At 40.6% G+C, this 21,403-nt stretch overlaps 1 protein-coding gene across 1 annotated transcript; it reads right to left on the bottom strand.

Annotated features, from left to right (window-relative positions):
- Nucleotides 1–2,266: 2,266 nt before the first annotated feature.
- On the bottom strand, nucleotides 2,267–2,836 carry LOC122659307. The gene is made up of 2 exons (XM_043854438.1): nucleotides 2,458–2,836; nucleotides 2,267–2,358 (listed from the first exon to the last, which is right to left on the bottom strand). The coding sequence occupies exons 1-2, from the start codon at nucleotides 2,834–2,836 to the stop codon at nucleotides 2,267–2,269; spliced, it is 471 nt and encodes a 156-aa protein (XP_043710373.1).
- Nucleotides 2,837–21,403: the final 18,567 nt, after the last annotated feature.

Raw genomic sequence — 21,403 nt, 5'->3', positions numbered from 1 at the left:
CTGTTTGAGTTGGTCTTGCAGCATTGTTGAATAGGGGACAATGTTGTGAGGCTATTATGACGTAGGATCATATGCTATAGTGGTAAATGACCATTCTTCCCCTAAGCCACAATCTCTGGATGATGCACCGGGACATAGGCCTAAAGCCCAGTGCAAGGCCTAGAGAATTCCAAGTGATGACCAACTGTACACCGAGTCAACCCAGCGAGCCTAGATCAACCCTAAGACATCCAAAAATAGTTTGGAATATTAAAAGACATATTTCTGATTTATACTTAGGGTTTGATCCCGCGCTCGAGGCCTACTGCCAGACTACAGCCAGAACTTAAACTAAAACTGAGTTCATAGAACCAGACCTAGGTGAGTGAAATGTTATCGTGTATGTACGTGCAATAATATTATAATGCCAGAAATTAATTCTTTAATTATAATGTTGTGTTACTTATCAAATTTAGTTTTATAATTATTACACAACGTGTGACTGTTGATCAACTCTGTGAATATATCATGATGGTTGTGAATGGTAGACTAGATGCCATAGCCGGCTTGGAAATGAGGCCTATAGTAGCCCGTATTATGGGTACGATTGATACCGCCTGACTCATATGATGCCATAAAGACATGGGGTTAGAGATTCATCACCCGTGCTATGCACCCTTGCCAACAGGGGTTAAGGTGTTGGATGACTGTGAGGACTATCATATGGGCGAATACGTTGGAAAGCCTCAGTTACATGCTGGGCTGCCCCAGGGCAAATATGCCGGGAAGCCTCAAGCAACATGCTTGGGAAGCACCGATAGGTGAATCATGGCTATATGCCAAACAAAGTTTATCCTCGATGTACATGTCGGGAAGCACCAAAAGGTGGTTTATCCCAGCTTTTGTTTTAGTTTTAGTTTCTTCTTTTCTTTTTGGGGTTGAGTTGTCTCACCCTCGTATATAGTTACTTTTATCTCGACTTATGTATATGTCAGTTCTTGTTTCGTTTGTGGGTGTAATGGGGAATGCAACAAATCTTACTTATGTATATATATCATAATCATTTCTGTATCGCTACGCTTCCTCCTTCTTCTTATAATTGTAGATTACTTGCAACACTACGATATTATCCGTGATAATGTTTTGGATGTGTCCGTGAGGGTATTAATTGCTTCTAGATCTGTGGGATTTGGCGGATTGGCGTTATACAATTTGGGTCACCTACCTAATCCTCCCGGGGGTGGTTTGGGGTGTGACAAGTGGGCCAAAGCTCCATCAATTTCCTTAGGTTTCTGCCCTTATAGCGAACGGACGCACGAGCGGACTCACCAAGATTGAATCCACCCGTTAGTCCAGCCGATGCTGTTTTTGGACTCGAGTGTTTTCCTTACGTGGGACCCACACCCGTGCCTCGGACACCCTAATTTAGTCTTATTGGACGAGGATTGACCTCATCCTTGATTCCCTTAACTTGTGGGTTTACCATTTGGTGGACCCAATGGTTTGGTAGACCTCTTTATTGAGTTTTGACTCATTAAGCCCCAATTCAAACAGACCTTAAGTGGGAGATTAGTCTTAAAACTAAGACTTAGCTCTCAAGTCTCATTACTCCATTCATCTACCCAAAACGTTGGAGCTATGGGAGCATTGAAGGCTTGGAGAAGAAGGGTTTTGAGAGGTTATGGAGGTGGAAAGCATCGATTAATCCATCTTTGAGGTAGGCATCTTCACCTTCCTCCCTCTCTTTTCCATTTGAACTCTGGGAATCCCCTTGAAATCGATTCCAAGCTTGGGGTTTCTCTTGGAAACCCAATAACCTTCATTGAATGTTCCCTTTGAGGCTCACATTCCCTGTTCTCAATGCATCCGTGGCTTTGGATGACCCTAATGCTGATCAAGTATTTAAACCTAGCTTGGTTTAGGAAGAACCTCGAAGATGGACTCAAATCCCTTGAATCCCTTTACCTCCTTGAAGGGCCATGTGTATTGGACCTCCAACGATTCTGTCAAATCTCCATAGGCTAGCCTGGACCTTCAAAACTATGAGAGGGTAGTAACAAGTAGTAAATAGGGTCAGTAGCTTACCCCTCACCCGTCACGGTGTGTCCTCCGAGACCCCAAAGAGTTTTCTCATAGCGATGCTAACTTCAACAAGAGATGAAGTGTCGATATGGAATGACACGGGATGTTCCTTTCGGTACTCTTTGCTTCTAGCGCTTGTACTGGGAGGATAGTCGATGAAGTCTCCATCGACGAATTTCCCCCACTCTTACTTGAGAAACCTCTCCTAGATAGGAAAATCCGTGTCAAAGTCAATGATCTTGTAGCTGGGTTTGACCATCATCGAGAACAACTCACTAGCATACATGGCAGCACCATCTACACGTCATGAGGTTAGAGATAAACCATTAGAATCTCGGGTGTGGATGTAACAACCCACCACCTTATAAGAAATTTCATCCCTAAAATTTGATGTACCATCTAAGAAACCCAGGGAAGGGTACTTCACCCGCATCTCTACTTTTGGTTCCCAAGATGCCTCCTCCACAGGATGGTTACACCATTTCACCTTCACATAGTGACTGGGTTGGTTATGAAGGTTAAGAATCTTGCTGTCCAGGATTTTCTCGGGATGCACTTTGTAAGACATATCAGCTACGAGCTCCGATGGTTCTTCTGATAGAACATTACTTAGATCATGAACGTACTTCTGCAACATAGACACGTTGAAGACGCCATGCACACCCTCTAAGGATGGAGGGAGTACCAACCGATAAGCCACCGACCCGATTCTTGCCAGAATCTCATAAGGTCCGATGAACCTCGAACTCAGCTTGCCCTTCTTGCTGAATCGCATCACCCCTTTGGTGGGTGATACCTTGAGGAACACTTTGTCGTCGGTAGAGAATTCCAGGTCCTTTTGCCTCTGATCCGCATAACCCTTCTGTCTAGACTGGGCTGCCTTGATTCACTTACAAATCAAGTCCACCTTTGCACAAGTTGCCTGGATCAATTTGGGTCCAAGAATACGCCGTTCTCCCACCTCATCCTAGTACAAAGGTGTTCGACACTTTTTTCTATACTAAGCTTCAAATGGTGCCATAACAATTGTAGCTTAGTAACTATTATTATAAGCAAACTGAATGAGTGAGATGTGATCATCCCAGCTGCCTTGCATGTCAATGGCACAGGCTCAGAGCATGTCTTCCAACATTTGTATGGTCCTTTCCGACTGTCCGTCTATCTAAGGATGGAAAGCTGTACTAAAACTCAACAATGTACACATAGCCTTTTGGAATCCACCCCAAAACCTAGATGTAAATCTGGGATCTACGTTATAGATGATACTAACTGGGACTCCATGTAAGTGAACCACATTATCAATGTACAAGCAGGCTAGCTTATCCATCTTGTAGGAAATTTTCATAGGGATGAAGTGAGTTGTCTTCGTCAATCGATCCATAATAGCCCATATGTCATCGACACCTCTAGGTGTACGGGGTAACCCGGTGACAAAGTCCATAGTGACATGCTCCCATTTCCATTCTAGGACAGGTAAGGACTGTAAGAGACCATGAGGTCGCTGCCTGTCGGCCTTTACCTGCTGACAAGTGAGACATCTTGCCACAAACTCAGTCACATCTCTTTTTATTCCACTCCACCAGTAGTGCCCTTTCAAATCCCTATACATTTTTTTGCTGGCTGGATGGATTGAATAAGGACAGTCATGGGCTTCTGACAACACTTACTTCCTCAACTGCTCATCGCTAGGAACACATAGCTGATCTCTAAGCATAAGGATACCATCCTCAGTCAATGTAAAGTCTAGATCCCGTTGTGCATCTTCCCGAATAGCTTCAATAACCTTTTAAATTCCTCTTCAGAAGCTTAGGATGATTGGATCCTTTCCACAAGTGTTGACTGTACTAATAAGGCTGCCAAAGATAAAGTAACACCCTCTACCAATAATTCCAGGTCCAACCTCCTTGCTTCCTCAATAAGCCTTTTGCTGACAGCCAGCGATGCCAGTGATAAGGTCTGAGATTTCTGGCTCAGTGCATCCGCTACTACATTTTCCTTACCGGGGTGGTAATGGATGGTGCAATCATAATCCTTCATCAACTCAAACCACCGCCATTATCTCATGTTAAGTTCCTTCTGTGTGAAGAAGTATTTGAGGCTCTTGCGATCACTGTAGGTCTCAGTCTTTTCACCATACAGGTAATGTCTCCAGATCTTTAGATTGAAAACAACAGCTGCAAGTTCCAAATCATGGGTTGGGTAATTCTTCTCATAGTCTTTCAATTGCCGAGAAGCATAGGCTACTACTTTCCCATCTTGCATCAGAACACAACCCAAGCCCATCTTGGATGCATCACTATATTCCACCATCTCTCTAGTACCATTAGGAATGGTAAGCACTGGAATGAAAACCAATCTCTTCTTCAACTCCTGGAAGCTCTTCTCATAAGTATCAGACCACTCGAACTTCACTCCCTTTCGAGTCAATCGAGTTATTGGAGCCAAAATTCTTGAGAAATTCTCAATGAATCTCCTGTAGTAACCGGCTAAGCCTAAGAAACTATAAATGTCTGCTACATTCTTGGGAGTCTCCCAATCAACTACCAACTTCACCTTGTCGGGGTCTACTTCAATTCCCTTGGCAGAAACAAGGTGTCCCAGAAATGCCACTTGTTGTAACCAAAATTCACACTTACTGAATTTGGCATACAATTGCTTTTCTCTTAAGCGCTGCAATACCAGACGGAGATGGTCTGCATGCTCTTCTTCACTCTTGGAGTAGATCAGGATGTCATCAATGAAGATGATAACAGACTTATCTAGGACATCTAGGACATCATGAAACACCTGGTTGATTAATTCCATGAAGGCGGCCGAGGCATTGGTCAATCCGAAGGACATGACCAAGAATTTGTAGTGTCCATTGCGAGATCTAAATGTTGTCTTGCTAATGTCGCTATCCCTAATTTTCAATTGATGGTACCCTGATCGAAGGTCAATCTTTGAAAATGCGTTGGCACCTTGTAGTTGATTGAACAAGTTATCAATCCTAGGTAAAGGGTACCGATTCTTGATTGTTAACTTATTGAGCTCACGATAGTCTATGCACATCCTCATACTACTGTCCTTCTTCTTCACAAATAGCACAGGTGCTCCCCAAGGTGATACACTGTGTCTAATGAAGCCTTTCTTCAATAGGTCCTTAAGTTGTTCGTGTAGCTCCTTCAACTCAGTTGGGGCCATCCTGTAGGGGGCCTTAAATGTTGGGACTGCTCCAGGTACCAGATCTATCATGAACTCTGTCTCACAATCTAGTGCCAACCATGTCAGGTCTTCCGGAAAGACATCTGAAAAGTCCTTTGCTACATTTATCTCCTCTAGTGGTCTGACCTTTGCTTTAGTATCTACCACGGTGCCAGGTAATACTGACATCCCTCATCCAATAACTTTTGGACTTGGAGAGCAGAGATAATGGCCTTCTTGGGCTTCTCCCATCTAATGCCCTTGAACACAAATTCTTCACCTTCTTCTGGTTTGAATAAGATCTTCCTTTCTGAATAGATTAGATTGGCCCCATGGGTGGATAGCCAATCCATACCTAAAATAACGTCGAAGTCCTTCATGTCCAAAACTATCAAACTTGCTTCTAGCCCTTGGTCACACACATGTACGGGATAAGGATCATAAATCATGCTAAGTTCTACCTTACTACCCGTTGGTGTACTAACTACCAGGTTCTGGGTCATTTGCTTTAGTTTGATCAGCATTTTCTTAGTAAAAGAAGGGAATACATAAGAATGTGATGCCCCTGAATTAAACAACACATAGGCAGGTTGAGAACAAACAAAAATCATACCTAACGGACACCAACCAAACCAATCATAACACCGATAAACTACATGAATGCACATCCCAAGAGTCAAGTGCAATACCTGTAATAACGCTGGGATCAGCTTGGGCTTCCCCATTAGTGACAGAGTACACATGCCCTTGAGTTCTATTGGCTGGGGAAGGGAGGAGAGAGTGAACGGCTACCTTAGCTTGGGGTGCTTTAGGAACTGCAGAAGGTGGAGGGCCTATCATCCTGGGATTCGGGCAATCTTTGATCATATGCCCAGACTCCTTACAATTATATTATATGAGGGTCTGAGGTCCATAGTGAGGGTTTGATGTGGGCTTGGGTGATTGGGCTGCCTCAGGCCTGCGGGACTAAATAGGAGAGGCAATAGAATAGGTCCCTCTCTTTCAAAACTTAGTAGATCCTCGAGAATCATAGGAAGTCATAGGCCTCTCGTCGGCCTGTGTTGCTCTGTAGTTTTCCCTCTGCTGATCCTCAATTATCATAGTAGCTTGGACTACCTCTGCATAAGTAGGGTACTTATGTAGTACCACAGAAGTACTAATATTGGGTCTCAGTCCCTTCTCAAAACTTCTTGCTTTGACCTCTTCAGGCTTCATATGCAGCAGGGCAAAATAGAACAAATCCTTGAATGTTTATTGGTACTCAAGGACCGACTTGGATCCTTGATGCAAGCATATGAATTCGGCTTCCTTCTTGTCACGGAAGTTTTGAGGAAAGTAATTCTTGAGGAAGGCCTCAGTGAATTGGGCCCAGGTAGCATTTGAATATGTTGCCCAAAAGCTCTCCTTGGAGGAACGCCACCAAGCATTGGCGTCACCACGGAGTTAGAACACGGCGCACCTTATCTTATTGGTGTCGCTGCAGGGAAGTACTTCAAATATCCTCTCAAGATCCCTAATCCAAGTGGCCGGGAACAAGGAATCGTGAGACATCTTGTAGAAGGTTGGAGGACGATGCTTATGTAATTTCTTAGATAATTTGGAAGCATCTTTCCAATTCTGTACCACAACATGAACTGTTGGAGCTTCGGGGGTAGGAGAAAGAGGTGTGGGCATTGCTTGTGCTAAGGGTACTTTAGCAGCAGTAGGGGCCAGAGGAGGGTTATCATGTGCAATGGCAACTGCAGGAGCTGAGGGGGGGCACTTGTTGCCTTTCTCTAGCAATTTCTTGGAGTTGTGTAGTCATACCTTGCATGAATTGGCACTGCTCCAGTTGTGCCTCTCTGTGCTCTTGTTGCATGGCCCATAACATATTCCCTAACAACGCGGCTACATCCGCATTGTTGTTGATGGGATGGGGCTTTGGTAAGGCCATAGTGGAGGCATCACTGGCAACATCCTGTGGAGGGGAACAGTTCCCACTTGAACGAGTGTTAACCATGACGGATACGTATTCAAGTTTAAGACCGTCAGTGCATTTAAAGCCTAGGATGACTCAAGAGAAAGTGATTCGTCTCATAGTTTGTACACTAGTAAGAACTTGAATTCTTAAATAGTTGAAATTTGTAAATGTTTCTGTGGGAGGCCATTGTAGTATCAGCCAGGGTTATTAATAAAAGTTTATTTTCTGGTTATCATGTTTCATTCTCCTATTATATACTACTGTTCTCGGCTTTCACACCTAGCTAGTCTCCCCCTAGGTTTGCACACACTTCAGTTATTCTATTAAAGTTTTTAAGTTAGAACCTAGTTGTGGAGAGTAAATCAAGTGTCATCTACTAGACTGTGACCGGTGTAGAGCATCACGCTCTGATACCAAGCTGTCACGCCCCTATTCTTGATGGAAATAAAATATAATAAAGGGGTGACTAGGAAGACACATGTCATCCCAATAAGCTGTCAGAATCATAAATGCAGTATCCCAATACACAGTCATTAACTAACATTAATACACGTTAATATCAGAGTACGGAAGATAGGGAATATTACATTCTAAAATAGATCAGTAAGCATATAATTAAATAGTTACAAGATGTTCGTTAACTAATGATAATAAGTAGTGTAGTTAACAAAACTTTCTATGACCACAAGTAACTACCAAAAGGAGTATAACATAATTGTTTATACAAGGCATGGGACCTAAAAAGATCAAAAAGGGATCTAGTCCCAAATATCAATATGGCCCATAGGTATAATCATCGCAGGGACAACCATCACCAAGATCCTAAGTCACGGTCTCTGGCTCTACAATACCAATTTCGTCATAGCTCGAAGTCTAGACCTCGAGACCAGCAACGTAACCTTCACCATCTGCATCAAAGTCTAAAAGAGTGTGTACAAAGGGGGTTAGCTCCACTGAGCTAGTGAGGAGATGGGGAATGCACAAACACACAGTTCACACATAGTCTATGATGCATGTAAATGTTAGTAGATTTTCAACCTAACACACAAACTAAGTCAATGGTATATTCTACTATAACAACTCGGGAATCACCATGGATCACTTATGTTACCACCACAGTGAAACCTTAATTGTTACTAGGGACCCGCACCGGTCGAAGCCACTAAAACCACCCAGAGGCAGACCCCGATGATCAGTGGTCATCCCTAACTTGGCCTCTCTCCCCCACAGGCAACAAGGAGCCCTGATCACCCAACATGTAACGCCCCCAAACTGGCCTAGGGGTAAGGGTCGTCACACAAATCTACAAGATCGAAATGGTTTTAGATAGATGAACCAAAATTGAACCAGTAGTCATAATCTCCAAATAAATCCTCAATAATACCATCATATAACACAGCGGAAGATTTAAACAGTTAAATTCAGCATTCGATTAATATGAATTCGAATATTTCAAACTAAGGTATTGGTGGCACCACAACTAAAAGTAAGAATAAATCCCTATTACATCCATCCATCCAAATATTAAAATAAACCATGTATCAGGGTCAAATCCAAATCCAAATCATTACAATCGTTCTAAATAAAAAAAGGATAAATGATTCCATAAATTCTCTAATCATCCCCAATCTAAGTATCATCTCCTCCAATAACTCCAGTGCACTCATCACATGAGCATGGCTCCTGACTGTCATCCTCTGTGTGGTTAAATAAAGGGGTAAGCTTGGGGAAAGCTTAATGAGTAAGGGAAAACAGAACATAAATATCGATAAACAAATGTATATCCTGAAATGTAATAGAATCTCAAAACATATGTTATATAAATCTGAAAATATCACAAATTCCAGTAAAACATGCCATGAGTTCAAAAGTTCATAAATCTAGTTTCAATTAATAGCCTCAGTAGGTTCATAAAATGGCACTGCTAAAAATCAACATATCACCAATATAATCAATGAGATGGGACTCAGGCTCTTGGCTCACAAAACCGGTAACGGGCTCCTATGGAAGGGAGACCACGTTCCTTAAACGTCACGCTCTTGCCTCACACCCTGGTCCACATACCAAACATAATGGAATTGTGAGCTTTGAGCTCTTGGCTCATAGAACCGGACCATGTCCATAAATGTCACGCTCTTGCCTCACTCCTGTTCTCAACAATCCACTCCAACACATAACCCTGTGTTGGAAGGGTTGCAGTCCAACAATATTACATTCAAATCATATCTTATAAAATGACAAGTCTCATCATACTTTTAATAAAGTAAAAATCATGCATTCTTTCCATAAAAATTAAATTATATTTCAAAACATGCATAATACTTCAAAATAAACTTCAAGACAATTATGCATAGATAGTCATGTTGTTGCAAATCATGAAATTTCACGAAATGGCAAATCAAAGAAAAGAGATTTATATATGAAAATAATACATAGGTTCTACGGGGTCTCTCTCACCTTGTAAGTTTTAACTCAATTCTCACTGCACTTCAAATCACAAAAATAACGATCTAATATCCCCTACATAGATTATAAATGGCAAAATCAATAGGTTTATGTACCCTTATAAAATTGTACCCAACTTGTAAACACGGACAGCCCTCAAATTGAAATATTTCCCCCTCTTGTACATATCTAGAGACTCTCAAAATTTACAGGGGACCAATTTACCCTAATACCAAGATCTGCACCAAAAATCATCTTCAAATTCTCTTATTTTATATTTAAATCATTTGTTTCAATCTTAGTGCACAGATTCTGCCAGAATCTACGCAACATGTTTACAGGATATATAAATATCATATCCCAAATATGATTAAATCCAAATTTTTTTTGGTATTAAACTAGACTAAATAATAATGATCCACACCAAATTTCAAGCCTAAATTCCAAGTATTAGTTAGGCTTTCATTATTCCCAAGTTCAAGTTCAAATTCTGCCAAGATAGCAGATTAGTCCCAAGTTCTCATTCAGATGGGATACCAAACGAAATTGGATGGGCCTCAAATTTAAAAACATATTTCATCTACATGTCATCTATAATCCCACCAAAATTGGGGTCCAAAATCCTCACTGATTAAGAAATACAATTCTTTTCCTAACAGAAGACAAAATCTGTCCAAAACAGTATGCTGTAACAATACAACCTTAAGACTCCATCTCCTATATTCAAATGACCATGATATAGAGTATGAAAATATGATAATATATACCTTCTGAATAAATGACAAGAAAAATGACAAGCCCAATGAATCCTCTTCTCTTTTGCTCTTACGTGAAATTCTTTTCTCCCCCTCTTTTTTTCTGTTTTTCCTCCTCCTTCGTCTTCTTTATTTATTCATCTTCTTCAATCCTTCTTTATTTCCTCTTCTTTACTTCTTCTTCTTTATTTTTTAGAATAGGTTTCAACCCCCTTTTAATTAAATTTTAAGTTTTAATCTCTTAATTTATTTTACTGTTTAATAATTCATTAAACTTTAAGTTTCTTCATTCTCTCCCTTCCCTTAACAAAGAGCATCTTTCTTCTCCTTTCAATATCGATTATAGTCCCCAAGTCAAAAGTCAATATTGTGTCCACCAAGCTATCTAAAGCAAAACAAATAAAATTTCTTTCAATTGCTTCCCTCAAGAATTGATCCTTAGACTTGTTTAAATCTATATGGGGTCCTAACCACTAGGCTAGCCTCTCTTAGATGTTAATAAACTTATAAATAAATATATTTGGATATTAGCAACATATAACCATGCACAAAGAAGGAAAAATATATATATAATAAGCATACCCTGCACTAATACTGAAAAATCCAAATTACCCTTATATTTTGGGCATGGGTATTACATCCCTCCCCCCTTATAAAAATTTCGTCCTCGAAATTTACATACCTGGATCGGTAAAAAGTTGTGGATACTTTCTCCGCATATCATCTTCCATTTCCCAAGAAGCCTTGTGAATGCCATGATTATTCCAAAGAACTTTCACGTATGATATGGTGCGGTTCTGTAGGACTTGTTCTTTACAATCCAAAATACGAATAGGGGTTTCTTCACAGGATAGGTCTTCTCTTAGCTGCAACGGTTCATAACTCAGGACGTGCGATGGATCTGCAACATATTTTCTGAGTAAGGAGATGTGAAAGACATCATGTACTCCAACAAAAGTTGGGGGTAGTGCAAGTCGGTAAGCTACTGGTCCAATCCTCTGCAAAATTTTTAATGGACCAATGAATCTGGGGCTAAGCTTCCCTTTCTTGCCAAATCTTACTACTCCCTTCATCGGTGCAATCTTCAAGAAAACACTGTCTCCCACATTGAATTCCAACTCCTTCCTTTTTGTGTCAACGTAGCTCTTCTGTCTGTCTTATGCTGCCTTGATTCTTTTCTGTATGATCTGTATTTTCTCCTGAGCTTCTTGTATCAATTCTGATCCCATAACTTTTTGTTCACCAACCTCATTCCAGTGAAGAGGAGATCGAGACTTCCTGCCATATAATGCTTCATATGGGTTCATACTAATGGTCGCCTGAAAACTATTGTTATATGCAAATTCAACCAGAGGTAAGTGTTTCTCCCAACTTCCTTTCAAGTCTAGAGCACAGGCTCTCAACCTGTCTTCAAGTATCTGTATCACTCTCTTGGACTGTCCATCGGTCTATGGGTGAAATCTGTACTAAACTTTAGTCTTGTCCCCAAGGCTTCATGTAAGCTCTTCCAAAATCTGGACGTGAACCTCGGGTCTCTGTCTGACACTATCAAAACTGGCACTCCATGAAGTTTGACTACCACATCAATATACAACTGCGTTAACTTCTCCAAAGAATGCTTCATAGAGTAAGCAATGAAATGTGCCGACTTGGTCAGACGGTCTACCACTACCCAAACTGAATCATGTCCCTTAGGGGTCTTTGGTAGTGCAGTGGCAAAATCGATGCTTATATGCACCCATTTCCATTGTGGAATTTTCAATGGATGCAACAATCCTGATGGTCTCTAATGCTCAGCATTCACTTATTGACAAGTCAAACATTTTTCTACACACAGAGCAATTTCTCTCTTCATATTATTCCACTAGTAATGTTCCTTTAGATCCCTGTACATCTTGGTACTGCCCGGATGAATGGTGTAAGGAGAATAATGAGCCTCCTTCAAAATTAAATCTCTCAGCTCAGTGTCATTTGGTACACACAAGCGAGTGCCATACATCACAACCCCGTCCTCTGTCAACTGGAACTATGTTTGTTTCCCTACCTGGATTTCACCTCTGACTTTTATTAAATAAGGGTCTATAGTCTGAGCTGATTTGATTTGGTCAATTAATGATGGTTTGATAGTCAATTTGGAAAATAATGATGTGGGGCAATTGACAATAAGTTCTAGTTCTAGGCTCCTAATGTCCTCCTGAAGTTGTATTTGTTTAGTCAAAATGGCTGCTGAAAATCCTTGTGACTTCCTGCTCAATGCATCTACAACCACATTCGCCTTCCCTGGGTGGTAGTGAATGTCATAATCATAGTCTTTTATTAGCTCTAACCACCGTCTCTGTCTCATATTCAGTTCTTTCTAGGTAAAGAAGTACTTTAGACTCTTATGATCTGTGTAAATCTCACACTTCTCACCATACAAGTAGTGCCGCCAAATTTTTAGCGCAAACACCACCGTTGCCAGTTCTAAATCATGTGTGGGATAGTTCTTCTCATGATTTTTCAATTGCCTCGAAGCGTAGGCTACCACCATGCCATATTGCATAAGTACGCAGCCCAAACCTCTGTGTGAAGCATCACTATAAATAACCATCCCTCCAGTTCCTACTGGTATCGTCAACACTGGTGCTGTCACCAATCTGTGCTTCAATTCTTGAAAACTTTTCTCACATTCCTCTGACCAATCAAATTTCACACACTTCCTGGTAAGTCTAGTCAAAGGCATAGCAATTTTGGAGAAGCCTTCAATAAACCTTCTATAATAACCAGCCAAACCTAAAAAGCTTCTGATCTCAGTAACTGTGGTTGGCCTGGCCCAATCTGTAACTGCCTTGACTTTAGTAGGATCAACTGAAATCCCACTAGCTGATATAACATGACCCAGAAATGCAACTTGGTTGAGCAAAAAATCGCACTTGCTTAGCTTGGCATACAATTATTTTTCTCTGAGTCTCTGTAGTACAATCCTTAAATGTTCCTCATGATCTTCCTTGTTCTTGGAATATATCAAGATATCATCGATAAACAAAATAACAAATCTATCTAGGAAGTCATGGAATACTCGGTTCATCAAGTCCATAAATGCAGTTGGTGCATTAGTCAACCCAAATGGCATAACCACAAATTCATAGTGGCCATAACGGGTCCTGAATGCAGTCTTTGGTATGTCTTCACCCTTGATCTTCAATGGATGGTACCCAGATCTCAAGTCAATCTTGGAAAAGACACTTGCACCCTGCAACTGATCAAACAAATCATCGATCTGGGGTAAAGGGTATCTGTTCTTGATGGTCACCTTGTTCAGTTCTCTGTAGTCAATGCCCAATCTCAAGGTCCCATCCTTTTTCTTCACAAATAAAACTGGTGCTCCCCAAGGAGACACACTAGGTTTAATATACCCTTTCTCTAATAATTATTGCAGCTGGTCTTTTAACACTTTCAGTTCTAATGGTGCCATTCGGTATGGTGCTTTAGAGATCGGCACCGTACCGGGTACTAGATCAATGGTAAACTCCAATTCCCTATCGGGTGGTAACCCAACAAGGTCATCAGGGAACACATCTGGAAAGTCCCTAACGATATGGATATCCTCCAACTGTTGCTCCTCTTTCTTTAAATCAACTAGAGAAGCCAAAAATCCATGGCAACCTTGAGCAAGTAACTTCCTTGCACGCACTGTTGATATCAGAGGCGATGCAGGTTTACTCGTCCTTAACCAACTAAACTTAAATTCAGTCTCATTCTTGAGTTTAAAAACTATCTCCTTCTCATAACATTGTATACTGGCGTGGTAAGTAGACAACCAATCCATGCCAAGTATGACATCAAAGTCTGTCATGTCTAGAAGAATTAAGTTTGCTGGCATCTCTCTACCCTCTATCTGAACCAAACAAGACTCAAACACAATGTATGCAACCAAATTCTCTCCAGATGGTAGGGTCACCAATAAGGAGGGTTTCAATGGTCTAGGGTCAACACTAATCTTCTCAGAAGGTAGAAATGCTTAGTGTACCTGAAAGATGTTCTAGGTTTTAGTTTTCATTTCCTAGTTTTAGATGCAATTCATCAATCACTCAAAGAAGTCATCAGTTATACTTTAAATCAAATCCTTAGATATAGGTTTACCTGTAACCACTATGGGTGAAGCCTCAACATCCTTTGTCGTCAAAGAAAAAACTCTGGCCTGAGCCTTTTGTGTTTCAACTGTCTGTGCAATCTGATGTTTCTGCTTTTGTTGATGCCTTGAGGGATATTTTTGTCCCTGCTGTGTTTGATGTGGACGTTGCCCCTGATATGGTAACCTCCGTGGTATCTGCTGCTGCCCATATGGTTGTATTGATGCTGCCTCTGCGGTGGTGTTGTTTGTTGTCCAAGCCATGGTGCTTCACAAGGTAATGAGGTAGGGCAATCCTTTACCATGTGACCTCGTCCTCCACATCTATAGCAATTATCAGAATTCTGCCTACACTGTCCATTGTGATGCTTACCACAGGTACAACAAGGAGTCTGTGTGGTCTGCTCATAGTGAGTCCTCTGATGCCTCTGGGGTCTATCATCCCTAGAGTGCTGACTGTCAATAGGCCTCTTTCCCTGTACCTTACTCGAGTTGCCCTATATAGTTCCCCTCTAACTATCCTCCAATAATAGTGCTCTCTCTAGCACCTCAGCATATGATCTCAGCTTCAATACTACGATTGATCCCTTCAATTTGGGATTCAAACCTCTTAAAAATTTCTTAGCCTTCTTAGCATCAGTATCAATGTGTGCAGGCGCAAACCAAGCCAGTTCTTCAAATTTCTTTTTGTAGGCCATTAATGAATCTGATCCCTGAGTCAAATGTAAAAACTCCACCTCCTTTCTCTCCCTAAGGTTTTTAGGGAAGAAGTTCTCATAGAAGGCCTCTAAGAATCTCGCCCATGTAATTACTGGATCTTGAGCTTTTAGAATTTTCCTAGAAGTCTTCCACCATATATTAGCTTCTTCCTGCAGCATGAATGTGCCGCAAGTGACCTTTTGGTGGTCGGTGCACTCCAAGACTCTGAAGATCTTCTCCATCTCGTCAACCCAAACCGATGGCCACAAGGGATCTGTACTCACTCCCTTAAAGACCAGTGGTCCCAATTTCTTAAACTTTTCCATCGCCCTACTGGTATCCTCTCTCCTTGGGGCTTGTTGTCCTGGTTGTGGTTGGTTAGCGCCAACTGTAGCCTGTTGTTGCACAAAATTCATAAAATTTGTAAAGGCTCCCATAAAATCCTATGGCGTAACCCCAGGTACAATAGGTGGTGGTGGGGGTAGATTCTCCTCAGCTGGTGGTGGTGGTGGAGGAATTGAGCGTCCTCTGCGGGGACGCATTGTACCTAACAATAAGAGGTACACTTTAGTCCAAAGCAGTATATCACTCCCACGCCAAAATTTCTAGTACACAGGAAACCAAGACAACTACCCTATTGATAGAGGTTCAATCCTAGGTGTAACATCTCTATGTTAAAGATCCTATGCCACCAGTTCTAGTTCATACTCTACTCTAAAACTTCGCTCTGATACCACTGCTGTAACGCCCCCAAACTGGCCTAGGGATAAGGGTCATCACACAAATCCACAAGATCGAAATGGTTTTAGATAGATGAACCAAAATTGAACCAGTAGTCATAATCTCCAAATAAATCCTCAATAATACCATCATATAACACAGTGGAAGACTTAAACAGTTAAATTCAGCATTCGATTAATCTGAATTCGAATATTTAAAACTAAGGTGTTGGTGGCACCACAACTAAAAGTAAGAATAAATCCGTATTACATCTATCCATCCAAATATTAAAATAAATCATGTATCAGGGTCAAATCCAAATCCAAATCATTACAATCGTTCCAAATAAAAAAAGGATAAATGATTCCATAAATTTCCTAATCATCCCCAATCTGAGTATTATCTCCTCCAATAACTCCAGTGCACTCATCACATGAGCATGGCTCTTGACTCTCGTCCTCTGTGTGGTTAAATAAAGGGGTAAGCTTGGGGAAAGCTTAATGAGTAAGGGGAAACAGAACATAAATATCGATAAACAAATGCATATCCTGAAATGTAAAAGAATCTCAAAACATATGTTATATAAATCTGAAAATATCACAAATTCCAGTAAAACATGCCATGCGTTCAAAAGTTCATAAATCTAGTTCCAATTAATAGCCTCAGTAGGTTCATAAAATGGCACTCCTAAAAATCAACATATCACCAATATAATCAATGGGATGGGACTCAGGCTCTTGGCTCACAAAACCGGTAACGGGCTCCTATGGAGGGGAAACCACGTTCCTTAAACGTCACGCTCTTGTCTCAACCCCCGGTCTACATACCAAACATAATGGAATTGTGAGCTTCGAGTTCTTGGCTCACAGAACCGGACCATGTCCTTAAACGTCACGCTCTTGCCTCACTCCTGTTCCTGTTGGAAGGGTTGCAGTCCAACAATATCTTATAAAAATCATTCAAATCATATCTTATAAAATGAAAAGTCTCATCATACTTTTAATAAAGTAAAAATCATGCATTCTTTCCATAAAATTCAAATTATATTTCAAAACATGCATAATACTTCAAAATAAACTTCAAGACAATTATGCACAAATAGTCATGTTGTTTCAAATCATGAAATTTCACAAAATGACAAATCAAAGAAAAGAGATTTGTATATGAAAATAATACATAGGTTCTGTGGGGTCTCACGCACCTTACAAGTTTTAACTCAATTCTCACTGCACTTCAAATCACAAAAATAACGATCCAATATCCCCTACATAGATTATAAATATCAAAATCAATAGGTTTATGTACCCTTATAAAGCTGTACCCAACTTGTAAACACAGGCAGCCGTCAAATTGCAATATTTCCCCCACTTGTACATATCTAGAGACTCTCAAAGTTTACAGGGGACCAATTTACCCTAATACCAAGATCTCCACCAAAAATCATCTCCAAATTCTCTTATTTTATATTTAAATCATTTGTCTCAATCTTAGTGCACAGATTCTGCCAGAATCTACGCAACATATTTACAAGATATATAATTATCATATCCCAAACATGATTAAATCCAAATTTTTTTTGGTATAAAACTAGACTAAATAATAATGATCCACACCAAATTTCAAGCCTAAATTCGAAGTATTAGTTGGGCTTTCATTATTCCCAAGTTTAGGTTCAAATTCTGCCAAGACAGCAGATTAGTCCCAAGTTCTCATTCAGATGGGATACCAAACGAAATTGGATGGGCCTCAAATTTGAAAACATATTTCATCTACATGTCATCTATAATCCCACCAAAATTGGGGTCCAAAATCCTCACTGATTAAGAAATACAATTCTTTTCCTAACAGAAGACAGAATCTGTCCAAAACAGTATACTGTAACAAAACAACCTTAAGACTCCATTTCCTATATTCAAATGACCATGATATAGAGTATGAAAATATGATAATATATACCTTCCAAATAAATGACAAGAAAAATGACAAGCCCAGTGAATCCTCTTCTCTCTTGCTCTTGCATGAAATTCTTTTCTTCCTCTCTTTTTTTTGTTTTTCCTCCTTCTTCTTCTTCATTTCTTCATCTTCAATCCTTCTTTATTTCCTCTTCTTTACTCCTTCTTCTTTATTTGTTAGAATAGGTTTCAACCCTCTTTTAATTAAATTTTAAGTTTTAATCTCTTAATTTATTTTACAGTTTATTAATTCATTAAACTTTAAGTTTCTTCATTCTCTCCCTTCCCTTAATTTATCTCAACTTCTCAAGTACACTTGACAAAGAGAATCTTTCTTCTCCTTTCAATATCGATTATAGTCCCTAAGTCAAAAGTCAATATTGTGTCCACCAAGCTATCCAAAGCAAAACAAGTAAAATTCCTTTCAATTGCTTCCCTAAAGAATTGATCCTTAGACCTGTTTAAATCCATATGGGGTCCTAACCACTAGGCTAACCTCTCTTAGATGTTAATAAACTTATAAATAAATATATTAGGATACTAGCAACATATAACCATGCACAAAGAAGGAAAAATAAATAATTAAATAAGCATACTCTGCACCAATACTAATAAAATACTAGCAAGGTTTTACCTCTAGTGTGCATGCTAACAACCACAATTCCGCCCTTCATTGGTCCATTGGTACAGATTCTGCACACAAAGTGAAAAGTCCAAATTACCCTTATATTTTGGGTATGGATATTACATAACACCTAAACCCCTGTAGGTAAGGGTCGTAGCATAGGAAAAATAAAATCTAACCGCAGCTATACTACATGCAAAATCCAATCGTCTCGAGAGGTATTCTGGGCGCATCAACGTCCTATACCATCTAGCACCCGAGTACCAGCACGACTTGGCACATACAGGCCAATATGATAAGCAATAGCAATTTCTTCCGTGGGGTTCCGGTAACAGCACTCCCGACACCCTAAACCGACATAAGTACTGAAATACAATTCACAACCAAAATCATATAATCCTTCAATCAAGAATATAATGCAAGTATGCAACATGCTTGAAAGAAATTTATTCCGTGGGCGTCTGGTACTAGCACTCCCGGCATCGTAACATGGTATAAGTAATGAAATACAATTCACAATCAAAATCATATAATTCTTCAATCAAGAATATAATGCAAGTATGCAACATGCTTGAATGCAATTCAATATGATAATGGATATGCATAGATATAGTCAAACCCAAACAATCACCTAAACCCACTCACCTTAGTTAAGATCTATTTGCTCGAAGGACTGCCGGTCCTCAAAAGCACTTCGATACACGTCGGTGGACAAGTTGTTATAGCCTAAGGTTAATTAAATCAAAAGCAAACATTAAGGGATATGTAAATGGCTATGGAGTCCAGGGGTACCCTTTGTTTAAATTTTAAACCAAGGCCACACTCAAAACTGGAAAGACAGCAGCAGTGGTTGATTGGTACTGGTCCATCCAATGGACCAGTAGGGCTGCAGCAAAAAAATTGAGAAAAGGGGTCATGGTTTCACACCAAGGGTCCCCAAGATGTTATATAAGTGATTCCAATAGGGTTTGGGTCAGGGTATTGTCCCCAGCTAGGCTTGGTTGGCCAAACAGTAGGCATAGGGCTGGGTTGGCATGGGTTTCAACACAAAAGGCCTAACACAAGGTTTTACAGGCCATGGGCTGACCAAGCTTGCATTTGGGCAAGGTTTCTGGTAGTGGTCGATTGGGACAAGTGGGCTTACGTCCTTATCTCGACCATTCTGTTAAAGCTCCACAAGCTGGCCCGGACCTTCAGAGCTATGAGAGGGTAGTAACAAGTAGTAAATAAGGTCAGTAGCTTACCCCTCACCCATCACGGTATGTCCTCCGTGACCCCAAAGAGTTTCCTCATAGCGATGCTAACTTCATCGAGAGACGAAGTGTCGATATGGCATGACACGGGGTGTTCCTTCCGGCACTCTTCGCTCTCAGGGCTTGTATTGGGAGAATAATCAGTGAAGTCACCATTGACGAATTTCCCCACTCTCGGTTGAGAAACCTCTCCTCGACGGGCAAACCCATGTCAAAGTCAATGATCTTGTAACTGGGTTTGACCATCATTAAGAACAAATCACCAGCATACATGGCAGCACCATCTACATGCCACGAGGTTAGAGATAAACCATTAGAATCTTGGGTGCGGATGTAATAGTAGGAGCTCTCTATGCGGTTAAAGTTGTCATGTTTTTCGACAAGGATCTTCCACCTGAAGGACCAAATCATACGAAGGTGCTCTATGTCATAATTGATTGCAATGGAAGTTGTATCCCTCAAGTCTTAGTGGACAATGGCTCAGTCTTTAATGTCTGCCTACTACGAACCATCCAACACACATAGGGATCAACCCATCAAAGCTATAACCCTCTACACAAGGAGTGAGGGCCTACGATAATACTCAAAGGAATGTCATTAGTATTTTAAACACCAAAACCATAATGGGACCGACCAAATTCCAAGTCGAGTTCCAAGTCAGTGACATCCCTTCATCATTCAACATGCTCCTTGGAAGGCCATGGCTTCATGCAGCTGGGGCAGTACCATCTTCTCTCCACTAGAAGCTCAAGTTCATAATCAACGATAAGGTTTTCCCCATTCTAGCCGATCCTGAAGTCATAAGCATGTTAGCCAATGTAGAGGCTAGCAAGGAACTAGACTCACAGCTAGCCGATTTCTAGTTTGACACTATGTGTTCTACATACCTGGCATGATCCCTGAGGGAAAAGCTCCCCCTTACCCATCTGAACAGCCACAATGCAGTAGTTCTAAACATGCTCAAGAAAATGGGCTATTTTTTGGGTATGGGCCTTAGAAAGTCTCATTAAGGAATGTCAGAACTCATCTTGCCCTCTCACAACAAAGAGTACCATGGTCTAGGTTACAACCCAACCAAGGAGGATCTCTTCAAACGGGCCCAAAAAGAGAAATAGAAGAGGAGAGAAGCTTACATGAAAAAGTTATACAAAGAGGACCCCACAAAGTAAAAGAGGGTGAAGAAGTCAAAGAGCCCAAAAACTGAGGTAAACGTTACTACACCTTACCCTGCCACTCTTGATGGACATTTCATTAAAGAAGGGGATATCCTTCCTTATTGTGGATTTAATAAACAATGGTATGATGAAATTTCTCAACAACTAATGCCAAGTCTTGAAATCTTCTTTATAGATCAAATGGACTAGTTGGAGATCCTTCAAAAAGATCGTGTGGACTCCAACAGAGACTGGCAAATTGAAGCGATTTCTTTCTAACTTGAAGACCTATTCGAAGGAGTGATCGCCACACTAGACGGCCTTGAAGATTGGAGCCCAAATCCGAAAGCATTGATCTACCCGGCTAAAGGAGCTATACACAATTGGACCCAGTTTTCAGAATACTGCTTCTACGAAGGCGTCGACAGTTCTAATCTTAGTCCTATTTTACATTTTGGTTCTTTTAGTTCCAGTTCTTAGTCCAA

The sequence above is a fragment of the Telopea speciosissima genome, chromosome 4 (genome assembly GCF_018873765.1).
Source record: "Telopea speciosissima isolate NSW1024214 ecotype Mountain lineage chromosome 4, Tspe_v1, whole genome shotgun sequence".
NCBI classification, from domain to species: Eukaryota; Viridiplantae; Streptophyta; class Magnoliopsida; order Proteales; family Proteaceae; genus Telopea; species Telopea speciosissima.
This window is presented reverse-complemented; position numbering and strand designations above follow the sequence as displayed.

Coding starts and splice junctions, on each gene's coding strand:
- LOC122659307 (XM_043854438.1), bottom strand. CDS start 2,836: ATGCGATTCAGCAAGAAGGGCAAGCTGAGTTCGAGGTTCATCGGACCT. Junction 2,359..2,457: donor TTCCCTGGGTTTCTTAGATG/GTACATCAAATT, acceptor CATGACGTGTAG/ATGGTGCTGCCATGTATGCT.